Source organism: Panthera leo, chromosome A2 (genome assembly GCF_018350215.1).
Source record: "Panthera leo isolate Ple1 chromosome A2, P.leo_Ple1_pat1.1, whole genome shotgun sequence".
Lineage (NCBI taxonomy): Eukaryota > Metazoa > Chordata > Mammalia > Carnivora > Felidae > Panthera > Panthera leo.
The window spans coordinates 74,601,773-74,618,833 of record NC_056680.1 but is presented as its reverse complement, the minus strand read 5'-3'; the positions used below and the strand labels follow the sequence as shown (position 1 = coordinate 74,618,833).

Below are 17,061 nucleotides of genomic sequence, written 5' to 3'. Positions count from 1 at the left end.
AGTCAAATTTGGGTGCACCCCTGCCTCCGCCAACTGCTTCTGCAGGGTGACCTTATCGGTCCTCCAAGTGTGTTCTTTCTCAAAAAAATTTTTTTTGTTAAGTCTAGGTCTGTAGGTTGCCATATCAATTCTAGGGCGAGTTTATTAATAGGTGTCCACAAAGCCTGCTCATTGAATCGTTAATGAATGTGGTAAGAATTGCCATCATAACATTGAATCTTCTAATCCATGACCATGGGCGCTCTCTGCATTTATTCTGATATTTTTAATTTCTTCTCTACCTTCTTTTATATTTATCAACAAAGAAGATTTGCTCGTCTTTTGTGAAATTGATTCCTAAATGTGTTATTATTTTTGGTTCTATTGCAAAAGGAATTCTTTCGTCAGTTTCAGTTTCAATTTTGCCTGTTAGTACGTAGAAATACAACTGGTATTCTGTACTTTGAGTGTGTACCTTGTGACGATGCTAACCTTGTTTACGAAGTGTAGTTTTGGTTTTGTGTGCGTGTAGATTCCATGGAAATACTCGCCTACAGGATCATGTCATCTGTGGATACATTTTTGTATTTCCTTTTCAATCTGATAGAGATCTTTACTTGACTGAGTTGCACTGTCTAGAGACTTTAATACCATGTGGACTAGAAGTGACAAGAGCAAACATCTTTGTCTTGTTCCTGGTCTTGGGGGGAAAGCATTCAGTCTGTCAACATTACATATGATTACATATGGGTTTTCAGAGATGCCCTTTATTAGGTGGAACAAGTTCCCTCATACTGATGGTTTCTTCTGCTCTCTCAATTTAAAGCTCTCTAGCGAATATTTCACTTCAGGTATAAAATCTTTCGATTATAGATTTTATTTATTTTAAACATATGTTCTGTTCTGTAATTTGGGTATCTATCATTAGAATAACTCTTTGTTGACTTTTTGTTGTCATAATGTCCTTTATTGCTTTAAGCATGGATTTCTAGAGGGTTTTTTTTTTTCTTGAACACAATTTGTAATAGCTGCTTTGAAGTCTTTGTTAAAGAAACTATCTGGACACACTCAAGGACAGTGTGTGTTGAGTTGTGGGGGCTTTTCCTCCTAAGAATAGTCACACTTTTCTGATTCTTTGCCTGTCTTCGTATTTTTTTATTGAAAACTATGCTGCTGAAAATATATTGCATGTACTCCTTTTTCCACAAAAGTTTGTTTTCCATGTTGTTTGTACGCTCAGTGAGTTGCTTGGACTAAATCTGTGATATTATATCCCCTGCCGTGTATGATTGCTCATGACTCTCTTGTTTTCTTTTAGTTATTTTATTTTGTAGCCTAGCTTCCTAGAGATCACACCTTTGTCTACATAGCTTAGTCGTAGCCAAGATTAACTAGGGATTGTGTTCAAGCACCTTAAGACTGTGACCCTTACCAAATGGTTATTTTGTATAGATTGGGGAGCATATTCATATTTTAGGCAACTAGCACATAGACTTCATGTGCAACAGTATCAGTCTTCCCGGCTTAAAATTTTTGTTGAGTATTTTCACAGCTCCTCTACATATGCCCATCACCTCAGGGTCACACAAGAGTCTGTGGCTGGCTTGCACTCTTTCGGGTCTCTGCTAAGCAGGCACACAGCTTCAGCCAAGCACACGCTTGCTGCAGCCATGACCTCAACCTCAGGCCGGCACAGCCCCTGCCTTCCTGCCTGCACACCACTGAGTCTCTCGATTCATCCTCACATTGCTCCCCACCCCAAATTATCTGAGTTCCCTTACACTGTGGGATTTGCTGCCAGTCCTCATGGCCTGTCCCATCTTGGAAGAACCTTCATGCCCATGGAACCGGGTGTTGGCAGGCGGGGGGAAGAATGGGAGTCCCTCTAGACCAGAGCACCACTGTTGTTCCCTGATCTGCAGCTTTTCAGCATAAAAACGTCTCAGATTGTTACATGAATTTGGACATTTTCCAACCACAGATATGGTCTTTGTTGACCTAGTCCAGTTTGCAGTTGGTGTCCAAGGAGATGATTTGTTGGCCGTAGCCAAAAGACCTGGCTTACATTCACTTTTCAGTTATGCAAAGCATACATTTTAATTAAATGTTTGGCTTTATTTAGGACTCTCAAGTAATTCCAAGACATCAGAATTGGGGCTCAAGTGCCATTAAGCTGACAGGTGGAGAGTCACTCACAAACAGGAAGACGTGTCATGACCATCTTCCCCGGGCTCATGTCCAAGTGGGAAGGCGTTTCATCTGCCCCTGTGTGTCTACAGCCATTCAAGAGGATGGAAAGTGAAGGCTTCCAACAGCCATACCTTTATCTATTTATGTCACCACAAATGTCACCTGAACTGTGTGACATGTATGAGGTTAAGATGTGGGACACAATCTTTTCTTAAGATTCTGTTCATTCTCCTGTGCCAGATTTGTTCTTGGGTCTAAAGCAGGCAGACACTGTCAGAGAGAAAAAAAAAAATGTGTTGTTTGAGGTGTCTTATCTGACAAGAGGAAAGCAGCTGTGAGGCAGGCTGCTTCCTTTGTGCATGAGGAGGCTCTATCCCTAACCTGTACCTTGGTTTCTCATGACAACTTTTTTTTTTTTATCTTCCCTGACTTTGAGACTAATACATACTTTCTGTAAAAGTGTTTGTAGATCACAGACTGCCCCTCGAAATATTCAGCCACACCCGTGTTGACAGTTTCATTTTTTTCCCCTGCTCATTTTTTGTTTGTAATTTCCCATTATGGTGGCCATACTGCCAATATATGTATACGTTGTTTTAAAAATGATAATTTAAAAATAATACAGTCACTTTATTGCAGAAACTTTGGAATATGCAGACATGCTTGAAGCCATTTGGTTATTTTCTTCTTGTCTTTCTGATTTGCATGGACGTATTTATGTTTTTATTTTTATAAATATATTCTTATGCAATATATCGTTTTTTTATTGCATATTTGATTTTCCTTCCTAAATGAATAATTTTCTGTGATGTATAAATGATATAAATATAATTTTAAGTGGATATAGAATATTTCACGGAAATAAAATAATTATTTAACATATTTTTCTGCTCTCAGACGTTTAAAGTTTTTTCTAATTTTTAGAGGGAAAATGTACGTAATGGAAAACAAGTATTCTTGTGTCAGAGATGTTTCCTGAGGAAATAACTATGGAATGTAATGACAGGGTCAAATGTGCATTGTGCAGGTCAGATCAACTTCATCTGTGTTTGTTCTGAGAATGAACCAAATGACAGAAGTGCCACCAGAAAGGGTGTGGAACCCTGAGGCCTAACCAGAAAGAGCTTTTTATGGTGGAGAAAAGGGGAGGAGAGTCTGCAGATTCTAGAATTTGGACTCAATCTAAACAACTCAGTGGTATAGTCACATTTAGATTTTCCTGTCTCAGGAGTGGAGTCTCATATATAACAAGCCAACAGATGCCTATGCTGCATGTCAGTGTATAATTTATCATGAGACAGAGCTCAGTCCCGCACAGGCTAGGCTGAACCAGTAGTATGTGGCCCATGTTCATGGAAGCCAAGGCTCACCCAGAGGTTAGCGCCAAGCACAGAAGAGGAATGAAATCTATGGTGAGATGTTCTGTGAAGTCAAACCTTGAAAGCCTAAAGCACTGACGTCAACAATAGAGTTTTGTTTCCCCAGGGACTGGTCAGGTTGGGTCTCAGGACTGGGCACCCTCTCTGTACCATGTTCCAGTGGAGCAGGGGTGGGGACACTTGCTCTTTGTGTTCACATTGCTGAACAGCCTTCCTCTGCTGGACCCCCATCCCACCTAGCTGATGTGCCTGTCTTCTATTAAGCTTGCTCGAATTAAGCTTGACTCTACAGTCATTTGTCCTGTAGAGGGACTTGGATGAGTCAACATTCAATTACACACTTGACTCAGCACCTGCATATGTCTGTGTTCTTGTGATGAAAGAAGCACCTCTCTGTTGAACATCTACAGCCTACCTGTGCTAGTAGATTCATGGGCCCTGGTCTTGTGTCAGCCTGTCTACACCGAGAAATGAGACTAAAAGACATGGGTTTCAGTAAATCACATGCCATTAAAAAGTGCAGATTCTTCGTGGAATGTCAGGATTGGCTAGGGCTACAAGAAGTCTGCATTCTGCTTCCTTCAGAACAGTGTCATCAGAGAGAACTAAAGTACAGCGGCTCAACAGTCCTGGTCATGAGACTCCCAACTCAGGTAGCAGCTACTTGGAATGAACTTGGTATAAAATAGGGACCTTTCACCACAGAATAAGAATATCTTCGGCAGCAATCATATGCGTGTGTGCAGATGGATTTTTCTTTCATTAGCTGTGACCTTTTGGAAGTGAACAAAGTTGGCTGTGGTTTAACTGCCCTTAATTTATCATGTAGCACCCCAGCCACCGCTTGCACAGCCCCAACCAGTAGGGGCCGGTTTGACTTCAAGCCTTTTCCACGAATCAACCACATTTGATAGAGCACATAGACCGGAAAAACCCTGAAAAAACAAAACACCAGTGCCCTCCTGCCCCCCACACTGTCCCCTACACCACCGCCCTCCCCCTTCTCTGCACCTGCCAGTGCAGAGCAGAGCCCGCAGGGCTGCCCAGGTCGGGTTGGGGAAGGGAGGGGCTGAGGATTGGAAACCATAGGGGACACTGGCTAGGAGTGCCCGGCACTGAAATCAGCCCACACGGCTCTGGGTCATTTGTTAGTCTCCCCTTTGCCTCCGTGCTTTCCACATGCAGAACCAGTTCCAGATCAGTTCCAGATCAGTTCCAGATCTCTATGTAGAGACTTTGTCCTAAGGAGGTCTGATCAAATTCTTGAGACTCAAGGAGTAGATCAAAATTAAATTTTCGCTTCCTTGTATCTGGTGGGTCTTCCATAGGTTCCACCTGGGAATCTCTACTTGCTTCAGAAAACTCCTGTCCCACCAAACAGAAGGTGATTGTAAATAAACAAAAATCCTCCCCAGTTTGAAATGAGACATTGTTTTCATTCTAATATATAAACGTTTTTGCTTTAAATGCATTCATTAATGAAAACAGAACATATACAATCACTTTATTTTTCTCCGCCTACCACACCCTGAACGTTTTGTTTTGCACCCATGTTTGTAGCAATACACACACACATAGAAATGAGTGTCATACTTGTTAGCGTGTGTGCGCGTGCATGTGCGTTCTCGATTTTTTCTAAACTAGAGCTGCCAACAGTGGATGCTGATGCTGTTGGGGACTTGCATGTGCCCAGCATAATTATGTCGTCCACACAACCTAGGAGACAGGTCACTGTAACTCCATTTTAGAATGAGAAAATTATGGCACAGAGAGTTCAAATAGCGATAGACCCAAGATTTAAACCCAAGCACTTGGAGTTCAGAGTCCACGCACTTAACCTCTCTACCACCCTCCCTTTCCAGAGTTGGTACAGCTCTCGGGAAACATGGTGCCCATGAAATACAGGTACAAGTTTGAACACATCTGCCAGTCACGCGATTTGTGATCCTGTCACCAGCAGAGCGTCTTAAAACAAATGAGTCTGAATCTGCTGACTTGGAAGGAGAAATAACTTGGGCACCTTCACTGGCTGGGGCTCCCCAGGGGCCAGTGCCCCAAAGAACCCTAACCGGAACAAGGACTCTCTCAGGGAAAGAGTTAGAAATGTGGAATTGACCATGATTACATCAACGCTGAATGTGAAGGCTCAGTTGTCATGCTGTCCCTTACCTTGTACTCAGATCTCAACAAATGAATGTCCACAGAGGCAAAAGTAGACTTGTGATTGTTTTTATTGTGCCTATTATGAAAAACATAACAAAACTCAGGTAGCAAAGATGGCAGCTTCCAGAAATGTAAAATAAAAGGCCTCCAGGAAGTTATCTGGATACAGAGCCCCAGGAGCTCTATGGAAGCTGCACGCCAAGTGTACTCAGAGGCGAGGGTGCTGCGCTGCTGACGAGCTGGCGGAGGTGAAAGATAGAGACGTACTGAAGCCCCCGTGGATGCCCCCCGGCCCCATCCCTGAGTCATGGCAGAAATTGTTCTCCATGCAGAGTGACATTTCCTGTCTGCCTAGCTGTTTGTAAACCTGTTCTGCAATGATGACACATAGAAAAAGAAACATGTGAACTGAAATAACCCAAACACAGAAAGAAAGCCCCGCTATATCTCCAGCAGACTCTTCTAGTGACAATAGCCAATGGAGAAAAGTGGACCCTTGGTGCCACCATGGGTTAGGAACTCTTCCCATTGTCACAGAGTGCTGGTCTCCCAAGCAGACAGATGGCGATGATGACGGTGTAGACCATGTTCTTGATGACAAGGAGGAGGTAGGTGTAGTAGGCAGAGGTGTTCACGAGCTGCACCTGTCGGGGGTCTAAAAGAAGCCATCGGTTAGTTTCACACATTTCTGATGTCCTGGGTTGAAGTGACTCTCTCACCAGTACAACTGGAGAGTAAGCATCTACACCACCATCACCACTAACACCACCCCCAAGACTACTCAGAATCCAGTTTGCCGACCAAGTCTGTAAAAAACCTGTGAAATTCACTTAGAACATTCCAAAGTATTCTAAACCATGGTTGTGTTTGTAATTCATGAACCCAGGGGGGAAAAACCATTGGTGATAAATAGCTTTTAGCATTTCTTCATCCCCCGCATGTCCCTATGTAAGAATACTAGGCAATATCCATTAACCACAAACTAAATGTCTGTTGAGAACTTTGCCTAGAAAGCCTTAATCCTCTTTAATTTTGCAATAACATATGAGATTATTACTTTCATTCCCATTTTCTTATACTGAGGACAGGGAGAGGAGCAATTTGCCTGATTTCATGCAACTAGTAAGTACGAGAGGCCAGATTTCAATCTCAGCAAGCTGGTGTTTCAGGACGCATTCTCAGCTACTCTGTCATTCTGGATCTCTACATGCAATGAATACCCAAGACACCCAATGATTACGGATAAATGTAAAGTTGGATGATGATAAGGAGGATGATGACGAGTAGCCAGAGTCCAGGAGCCCCTTGATATTGGACAGGAGGACAAATCAGCAGGACTAGAGCCAATGGTCCTCATCATTTCCTTTGTGCATACGCGGGGAGAAAGGGCCAGGAACTACTACTTATACTTAGAATGTACTCACAGGTACTTATTATGTGGCTGCTAAATGAGATACCTGAAGCAAGACACTCCACATAGGGGGCCTTGTGTTTTCAATAACTGAGCTGGGTGTTATTTGTGTCATTTGTGGTTGGCTCAGAAAATGTAAATAAGCTAACCCTATTCCTGCAAATAAATAATTAAGACTGGGGTGTAAGTCTGGATTCTGGCACGCGAAGTCCTGCCATCTCACCCACCCCAGGTGTGCAGCCTGTCTCAGGGCCTTGGGTTTGGGATGTAGAGGAAGAATGAAACCTGAGTAAGTGTATGAAGTCTTGATTCATCTAGCCTGGGGCGAAGCCCGGATCTCGCTGTGTGGCATGATATAAGGGACGTAGTTAATCTCAGCTCCTTGTCCTCAAGGGCAAAATGGGAATGAAATACAGTGAGTGTTAAGAGAAATCAACAAAATGCACTGACAGTAACACGATGCCTTTTGTCCAAGAACCTCTCAGCATCATTTATTAAGTACCAGCAAGAATAGAGACTTAAAAAAAAAATCTAAAGCAACAGCATATTTTCCTCAGTTAGTAGAAACAAAGGCCACAGAAATGCATGAAGTGCGTTGTTAACAGACGTCAGAGCCCCTCACTGCACCCCTACTTTACAGGCCTCTCCTTCCCAAGCCAGCAGTTACTGTGTGAAGATGACTCCTGGGAAATGATGGACTGACTTAAATTACCACTCAGTCTATTTTGCAAGATCCTGCCATTGTGAGGCTTCTACCCGAAGCCAAAGAAGTTCAAAGTTAAGTTGATCTGGAGGAAACAATGCTATAGCCTAACATACAGGAAACAAGTACAAAACTTACCATTTTCATCTTTCAGAGAAGCTTTTGTGTAGTTAACAGCAGCGAGCTCTAAAAGAAATGAGAGCAAGTATTATTCTGTTGTTCATATCCATTATTTGACTCGTGTCTGTACTGTGGATGGTTTGATGGATGGATAGATAGATGATAGAGAGATAGAGAGATAGATAGATAGATAATAGAGAGACAGATACACAGATAGGTAGATACACGGATAGATAGAATCTGTCAACAGATAAGAAAGAACCATTACAAATAGGAGCCGACAATTCCAGAAATGTTGCTCTGGTTCTTTGTAATTCTTTGTAGATCAATTCATATACTGTATTTCGGTGCAGGAAGATGTTGAAGTTCATGAATTTTTTTTTTCTTTCTTCCTCACAACTGGGGAGTAATGTCTAAGACTACATCTTGTTTTCCCTCTGTCCTCACAGCTCCCAGCACAGTGCCTGTGGCAAAGTGGGTGTTCTGTAAATACTTGTTGAATGGAAAAACATCCAGAAACAGTGGCTACTGTAAAGTCCTGAGCACACGCCGCTCACGTGAAGCGTGGCCACCAAAACGATATCTTCCAACCAGAGGATCCACAGCAGAATCTTACACGTTGGAAGGAGGCTGGTGTAGGTCAATTTCCCATGTAAAAACGGAAGCAGCCTTACCTTTCCAAATCACACACACCCCGGTAACCGCAAGTCCCACACGTGATTTTCTAGAGTGGAGGTGTTTGTGGGCATGACAACAAGGCTAATGAAAACCAGTACCCTTAGATGATTATTCCTGTGCCAGGAACTCTGTGAAAGTTCACGTGCGTTATCTCATCTGATCCTGGTGACACTGACATGAGCTGGATTTGGAGGACTCCATGTTATGCGCAAGGAAATAGGCTTTAGAGTCAATAAGTACTTTGCTGAGAATCATACCAGTGACGGGCAGAGCTGGCACTCAGGGTCGGTGGTGGGGGGTTAGGTGAGCTACAGCATGTGGAACGTCCCTTGTACAACAATCCATACAAATCAAACCTAAGTCCACCATCGTGGACTCTCATATATCTCTTCCGGATACCCTCATTACTTTTACCAACTGACCATTTATTACAGAAGCTCAGGATCTGGGTGTACTTTCTGCAGGGATAGGATGATAGGCAAGTCACATCGATAGCTGCCTGAATATATAAAACATGAGATGAGGGTTGTATTTATCTAGAGTGTAAAAACAAAACAATACAAAAACAAACAACCAAAATAAAAAACATCCAACATACATACAAAGACAAAATTCCTTAAAAAGTACATTGACCGTGGGGCACCTGGGTGGCTCTGTCAGTTAAGCGTTCGACTTTGAATCAGGTCATGGTCTCACATCTGTGAGGTCAAGCCCCACGTCAGGCGCTGTGCTGACAGCTCAGAACCTGGAACCTGCTTTGGATTCTGGGTCTCCCTCTGTCTCTGCCCCTCCCCCACTCACGCTCTGGGTCTCTCTGTCTCTCAAAAAATGAATGAACGTTAAAATTTTTTTTACAAAAATCATTGACCGGGGGATGCAGAGAGTCATGAGGTTGTTTTGATTTATCCTTTTTCTGTTCAAATGTGTCCTTGTCCCTACACACGTGGTTCAGGTGTGCAATTGTATGCCTTCCACACAATCTAATTTTGTCACTCTTAAAAAGATGGGTTTGAGGTATAAACTGTCAGGTAAATCCCAAGAAGGAAACTGTTAGTATAATTACGTTAAATGTTAAAATATTCTCAAAAGCTGACTTTAAAATGCCTTAAATGTCTTTCTTTTCCATACAGTGGCTTTGGTCACCATACTGCACATCTGGAACTAGTATAGCACTACACGAGAACTAACTGGAATTCCAACAAAAACTTTAAAAACGATAAATAAAAATCTCTTATCATTGTGCATTGGTGAGCTACCTCACTTTGTCTCCATCTGATTCAGAAATGTCCAGCGTCTGTGCAGGACCTGGCGTCAGGTGGAAAGGGTACTGGTGTGATGTGTGCCCGAGGCTCCATACCTTTAGTGTTACAGCAGGAGCACTCGGTAAGGTCCCTCTTCTACTGGGGGTTCGAGGGCTCTCTTCCTCTGATGACGTGTCTAAAATACCTAGTCCCCAGGCTTTAAACTGTGACCAACAGGATCCTTTGCACTGTGATCTAAGAAGGCTTCCGTAACCTGGTGGTGACAGGCTTGAGCAGAAGACAGGGTAGACATACACCCTCTGGACAGGCTAGCATAGGACAGAAAGGATCAGCAGACGGTTGTACACTGAGAGAATCCCAAAAAGTTTGCAAGGTTTTCCTTCAGGCGTCTATTACTTGCCCACTAAAATAGGAGCCTTGGTCCCTGGAGATCACAGAAGATGTGCCCCAAGGGGGAAACCCACTTTTTAAAAGTGTCCTCGCCACAGGGAGGGCATCAGCCTCTCGGCAGGGAAAGGCTTCAACCCTTCCAGAAATGTACAAACAATAACCGGGGCGTGTTGACAGCCCGCACTAAGTGGCAGTGGCATGAAGTCGGGCTGCAGGTGTTCAAGGGGTCCCCAGGGAGGAGGTCTGAAGCTTCTGGAACAAAAAACAATTTTTCCAGGATTATGCACCTAGCAGGTTAGACACTCGGGGTAAGTCATTTTGTACTATTATTTAATCCTTACCACTGATGCCTGTTTATAATTTGAGTCATCTTAAATGCCTCATGGTGGGTGAAAGAGTGAAAAAACAAAACTAAAAAAAAAAAAAAAAACAAGAAAAACAGGGTTTTTCAGGGAGTCAGAAAGAACCAAGTGACCGTCTTGGTTTTCCCTCAACTCCAACTCTTTCTTGAATACACTGCCAGTTTGTTCACCTTGATTTCTCGGATTCAGAAGCACACCGGTGCCATGGTACAAGGTCATTAGGACAGCAAGTCTGGCATGAGAGGCCATCTTTTTTTTTTTTTTTTTTTGAGAACCAGAATGGACTTTATCTACAAGTGCCACAATCTTATAAATACACTGTAAAGAAAACTTAGTATGAATATTTATTTGACAATGCTCCCCGTTAACATATCAAATAAGCCAAATTAGTTTAACAAATCCTTTGGAATGTTCCAGGTTAAAGAGACTTAAGCAGACCAAAACTCCAAAGAAAACAAGCAAAAAACCACAAAACCCTTAGCCCTTTGGACAGAGAGAAAACCAAAATCTAATGCTGTATCAGCTTACTTTTGCTTTGTTTTGTTTTGTTTTTTTTGTTTTGTTTTGTTTTTGTTTTGTATTGTTTTGTTGTTTATTTGTTTGAGAGAGAGAGAGAGAGAGAGCAGGAGCAGGGGAGGGGCAGAGAGAAGGAGAGAGAGAGAGAATCCCAAGCAGGCTCCACCCTGCCAGCCTGGAGCCCAATTTGAGGCTAGAACCCAGAACCCTAAGACCATGACCTGAGCCAAAACCAAGAGGAGTCTTTTAACTGACTGAGCCACCCAGGTGCCCCGGGATCAGCTTACTTTTGCTTTGAAAATTCTTCATGCCAATATTAGTCCTGACCACACATAACATTCCTTTCCAAATATCCCATGTTTGCAAATCTTTACTAGTTTCTTTTTTACATTCAGAACTTGTCTTGATTTACCTTATTTATTTATCTATCTATCTATCTATCTATCTATTTATTTGTGTTTATTTATTTTTGAGAGAGAGAAAGAGCACAGCCCAGGAGGGGCAGAAAGGTGTGGGGACAGAGGATCCCAAGCAGGCTCCGTGCTGACAGAAGAAAGCCCAATGTAGGGCTTGAACTCACCGACCCTGAGATCATGACCTGAGCCGAAGTCTGATGCTGACCCAGCTGACCCACGCAGGCGCCCTCTGAATTTACCCTCTTTAAATGAGCCTCCCTTTAGAGAAAATTCCTTTCTTTCTTTTTCTTTCTTTCTTTCTTTCTTTCTTTCTTTCTTTCTTTCTTTTCTCAAAAAATACAACTCCATGCATCAGACTTTTCCTTACTAAAAATACACACCTTATGTTCTTTGCATTCTGGGTTGTTTCCCTTATTATTTCCAGTAGTCTTCATTAAATTTATCAGAATTCTTAACTCTTAGAAACCTTCATTTTTAACAAAAGTTAGTAAGGAAGCAGTTGTGAACTGTCAAACAGCATCCTTTGGAGTGGCGAACTTGTGAATACATTTCATAATTTCTAGAAACATCTGCTTCCTTATAAAACAATCTTTCAGTAAAGCACAAAGTACATTTACAAGCAGGCCCAAAAGTATCTTCAGTTTCTCTGCATTAAGAAAACCAAAAAGAGATAAACCTATGTTCCTTAATTAATAATTTCCTATTTATGGGGCATCTGGGTGACTCAGCCAGTTGAGCGTCCAGCTCTTGACTTTGGCTCGGGTCATGATAGTTCCTGGGTTTCAGCTCTGTGCTGGCAGTGCAGAGCCTGCTTGGGATTCTCTCTCTCCCTCTCTCTCTCTCTCTCTCTCTCTCACTCTCTGTCTCTCTTCCCCTCCCCTGCTCACGTGCTCTGTCTCTCTCTCTCTCCAAATAAATGGATAAACTTCAAAAAAAAGAAATAAAAAATAATTTCCTATTTCTTTTAAGTTTTTATTTATTTTTAAGAGAGAGACACAGAGACACAGTATGAGCAGGGGGGACAGAGGCAGAGAGAGAGGGAGACACAGAATCCGAAGCAGGCTTCAGGCTGTGTGCCATCAGCACAGAACCTGATGCGGGGCTCGAACTAATGAGGCGTGAGATCATGACCTGAGCCAAAGTCAGACGCTAAACCCACTGAGCCACCCAGATGCCCTAATAATTGACTATTTTATCACACTTGGAAATGCTCTAGATATTTAATGAATTTAACGTAATTTAACAGGTGACCTCACTCAGCAACACTTTAAGGTTTTAGTTCCCCCAAAGCTTTGGGAAACTACCACTTTATCTAAAATTTTTTATTTTATTTGTATCTATTCAATTTACTCGTTCCTAAAAGTTGAGCTGAAATTACCCATAAAAATTTTATGAGACGTGGGAAGGGATGGGTTAAATAGGCGATGGGAATAAGGAGTGCCCTCGTCCTAATGAGCACAGGGTGACCTATGAAGTGCTGAATCGCTGGATTGTACTCCTGAAACTAGAGCCACACTGCGTGCCAACTAACTGAAATGAAAATAAAAATACTAAAAAGCAAACAAACAAACAAACAAAAACGTATGAAACATCAAAGTCTGTCATTCTCCCAAGCTGTTTTTTTTAAACATTTTGTAACTGAGATCCCATCTACTTATTTGAATTTTAGTAAACCCAGGCACATGAAAATTCTAATTAATTTTCGTGCTGACAATTCTAAAAAGAGGTCTGCTTTGCTTAAACAACAACCAGACATAGGCCCGACGTGAAGTTGAAATGCGCATGGGATAGTTTCTCCCTTTCTGAGAGGTCTAGAATGCCCAGTCCTCACAAGTGTTTGTCTAAAAACCAAAGAAATATAGAGCTCTTTATAAACCAATTTTGACAATGTCTCCAGAGAGAAAAATATCTCACATTGACGACGTGTATTTGTGGACACACAGATCGCTGCAAAGACCCTGGAGTCACTGACATTTACGGAGACATTTATGGAGAAAGTGTTAAGGTTTGTATGTGTCCCTGGAATTACGAAGGACACTGAGCCAGGGTTTAGGCACAGGAGCCCTTTAGCAGTTTGTATTTTAAATTTTTTTTTTCAACGTTTTTTATTTATTTTTGGGACAGAGAGAGACAGAGCATGAACGGGGGAGGGGCAGAGAGAGAGGGAGACACAGAATCTGAAACAGGCTCCAGGCTCCGAGCCATCAGCCCAGAGCCTGACGCGGGGCTCGAACTCACAGACCGCGAGATCGTGACCTGGCTGAAGTCGGACGCTTAACCGACTGCGCCACCCAGGCGCCCCGAGCAGTTTGTATTTTAAAAAGACCTCTTTCCCTTAGTTTCCCTCAGTCCCAGGCACTTGTGGGCTGTGTTTACATTTCATGGACTTGATCAGATGGATCACTTTGAGGACAGAGAAAGAATGCAGGTTCCTGCAAGAAGGACTTTGCTTTCCTAAAGCCAACCATCTATAAGCCCTTTTCTAGAACTAGGAGAAGTGTGGGGTTGGGTGAAGGGACAGGGGAACTCTGGATTGACCCAAGAGCTGCGTTTCTAGTTCTGTTCGCATTTGTCAGGACAACTGCTCTCAGTGTCTCAGACTTGGCTGTTACTGCGTTCAGGACACAAGACTCCGTGTGCACCACCAACAATTCTCTTGGAACCTTGCTGACTTTTCTAGCAGGGGAAGTGCAGTCTGAAAGGTTGGGGGCTTGGCTCCAGGCACACCTTTCTGCCAGCCCAGCTGGGCTCTGGCCAAATAGGCCAGTTCCACAGGGTTCCAGATAAACATGCCGGCTCAACCGGGCTCTGGGCATAACCCTTGCAGCCCAAGCTGACCTGTCCTGGAAAGGAAGGCCCATTAGATCAGCAGCCCGAAGGCAAAGAGAGGGGAGCTTCGAACCAAGAGGAACTCACCTGCAGCCCTTGAAACCGGTGAGGAGGACAGTGAACTCAAAGGGCTCACAGTGACCACCCCTGTGTTTTGCCTTGTCTCCGAATGCCCCTGTGGGTCTACTTCGGATCCTCTTGCCTCCACCACAGCTGTTAAAGAACAAAAAGTCAACCAAGTAAATGTTAAAGATCCAGTAGCTGTATTCGTCAATCAATGTGTGAATCAGCATCTGATCTAGCACTTAGACCGGAGCTCCAAAGGAGGACAGGAAAGGAATATTTTAACAATAGACAGGGGGTGGAAAAAAGAAGATTATTAGCAAGGAGTCCACTGATTTAGGCAAGGTCACCTTCATGGGGAAGGAAGGGGTCAATTAGGAAAGTACCTGGTGCTGGCTAGGAAATTCCCTAGGTGACAGGTTAAAGGTTACTCTTCTGGGGGTTGCAATTGCACTGGGATTAGGTATTAAGTCTTGGTGGAGTGACTCAAGCTTTTAAGTTAAGTGTTGCCATTTTGGGACTACAGGCTTTGTTGTTTGTTTATTTGTTTAACACTCCCAGAGGACAAAGGACAAAGTCTTACCTCAGAAATATAGCAAAGCTCTTCACATGTCTTGCTATGTGTTTGTTCCCCGCTGCTTAAAAAGTGCTTGTTAACCACAGAGCAAGTACAAACTGGTTCCTTCTTATGGGCCCTCTGGGGCCCTTTTATATTAATGTTCAGGACTTGACTTCTGAGTCTAGAGAGTTCCTGGCTCACAGCCGGGCCAGGGCACATTCAGCTCTGCCCCCATTGTCAAATATGACCAGCCTCTGCACAATGGGGCTCCTTCAGGACACCATGTCTGAATCACCAGGGACCCTGGGTGATTAGGCAAAGTGTATTCGCCCTACTGTAGTGATCCTCCTGGGGACAGTGGTCCGTCCCGCCTCCCTTCCAGCCCTGGCGCACGCTCGGACGGCAGGAAGTGTTTGCTGGGCAGCATTTCCCAGGGGTAGAAAGATCCATTGTGGACAATGGGAGAATGTTTGTACACGTAACCTCACCCCTCTCCAGTTACCAAATTTCACCTTACAGTCTTATATAAAATTCAAATCTGGAACACCCAAGACCATACTAAAAACTCAGCAGCCAAATCACCATTTTTACTTGAACTACAATCCAGCTCTATCAAAGGAGCAGCATTTTGTCACCTGTAACTGTTTAAGGGTGATACTTTGAGTAGACCAGATTGAGGCGAGAGGAAGTTTGACTGTTGAGTAGAACTTCCCTAAAGATGTGAAATTTTTCTTATTTCCATATCAATAAGATCATCAAAAACACACTCTCTTTTTGAGCACTTATTGTATGCAAGGTTGCTAGGTGTTTTCATATGTATTCTCTCATTTAATCCATACAGTGGTGCTAAAAAACGTCACTGTGACCTTCATATTTTGCATGATGAAACTGAGGCAGCAAAGGCTAAGTGAGTTTTTCTTTTTCTTTTTCTTTATATCTTCCAAAGCCCATCATATTTAACTCTGTGGGGAAATATTTGGACTTTTATGCTACCATTAAAAGTAAAACATTTAGGGGCACCTGGGTGGCTCCGTCGGTTGAGTGTCCGACTTCAGCTCAGGTCATGATCTCACGGTTCATGAGTTCGAGCCCCACGTTGGGCTCTGTGCTGACATCTCAGAGCCTGGAGCCTCTTCAAATTTCTGTGTCTCCCTCACTCTCTGCCCCTCCCCGCCCCTCAGTCTCGGGCTCTCTCTCTCTCAAAAATAAATAAACATTAAGTTTGGTTTTCTTTAAAAAAAAAGGAAAAAAGTAAAACTTTCAGAAAAGATTTCTTTTTCCCTGTTTTCCATTAATTCTTGACAGGTAAGGTGTGGTATTCCCTTTGAAACAAAGGATTCAGGGAGGTTATATTCATGTGTACATGTCCATACCTTTGTTTATTGAAGGAAACAGAATCTCTTGTTCAAACCTTCTTTTATTCTTCTCCTGTTTAACGATGCATTTGTGTTCTTTGCCCATTGACTCTTCACTTACGGTCAGCCAGGTGTATTTCATGTATGTGTCCTGAGTCTTCATGGTGTTTCCCTGCTGGGACGTCAGACTTGTTTTGCCATCCTGTTCTTTCCAATCTATCTCGATAACATCAGGGAAAAAATCCTCAAGAAGAGAAAGATATGTTCCAGCCTTATGGAGTTGTACTTCAGCAATTGAAGGAAGAAAAATTGTGGGCTTGGGGAAAGTGTCTTCATCAGGATTTTTATCTGTGGGAGAAAATAGAATAGCAACCAAAACGTTATTAGAGAAATGGAAACATTGTGTGGTTGGAACCACCTAGCACATAGTTAAAAGGAAGGAAAAGTTGCCATAGAGTTAGTGCTTACCATGACCTTTAAACCACAGTGGGTTCTGAGTTGCTTCTTTTGTTACTTTCCATGGGAAAAGGGGTTCAAGAGGTTATGTAAGTTGCCCAAAGTCACAGCTATTAAGGTCACCACATGGGTTAAAATGTGGAATTTTTTGAGACAATACATGGTCACTTGTTGGAAAAGGAATCTATTTCCACCCATACTTGACAATGTATCAAGCTGACCATTTAGCT

General features: G+C 42.9%; 1 protein-coding gene across 1 annotated transcript in view; it reads right to left on the bottom strand.

Annotated features, from left to right (window-relative positions):
- Positions 1 to 5,800: 5,800 nt before the first annotated feature.
- Positions 5,801 to 17,061, bottom strand: part of LOC122206001 — a 32,143-nt gene continuing 20,882 nt past the window's right edge. The window contains exons 4-7 of the mRNA XM_042914713.1: positions 16,394 to 16,723; positions 14,486 to 14,611; positions 7,964 to 8,011; positions 5,801 to 6,366 (exon numbers count right to left, since the gene is read on the bottom strand). Coding sequence (XP_042770647.1) covers positions 6,224 to 6,366; positions 7,964 to 8,011; positions 14,486 to 14,611; positions 16,394 to 16,723 — 647 coding nt within the window. The 3' untranslated portion in view covers positions 5,801 to 6,223. The remainder of the gene's footprint in view (positions 6,367 to 7,963; positions 8,012 to 14,485; positions 14,612 to 16,393; positions 16,724 to 17,061) is intronic.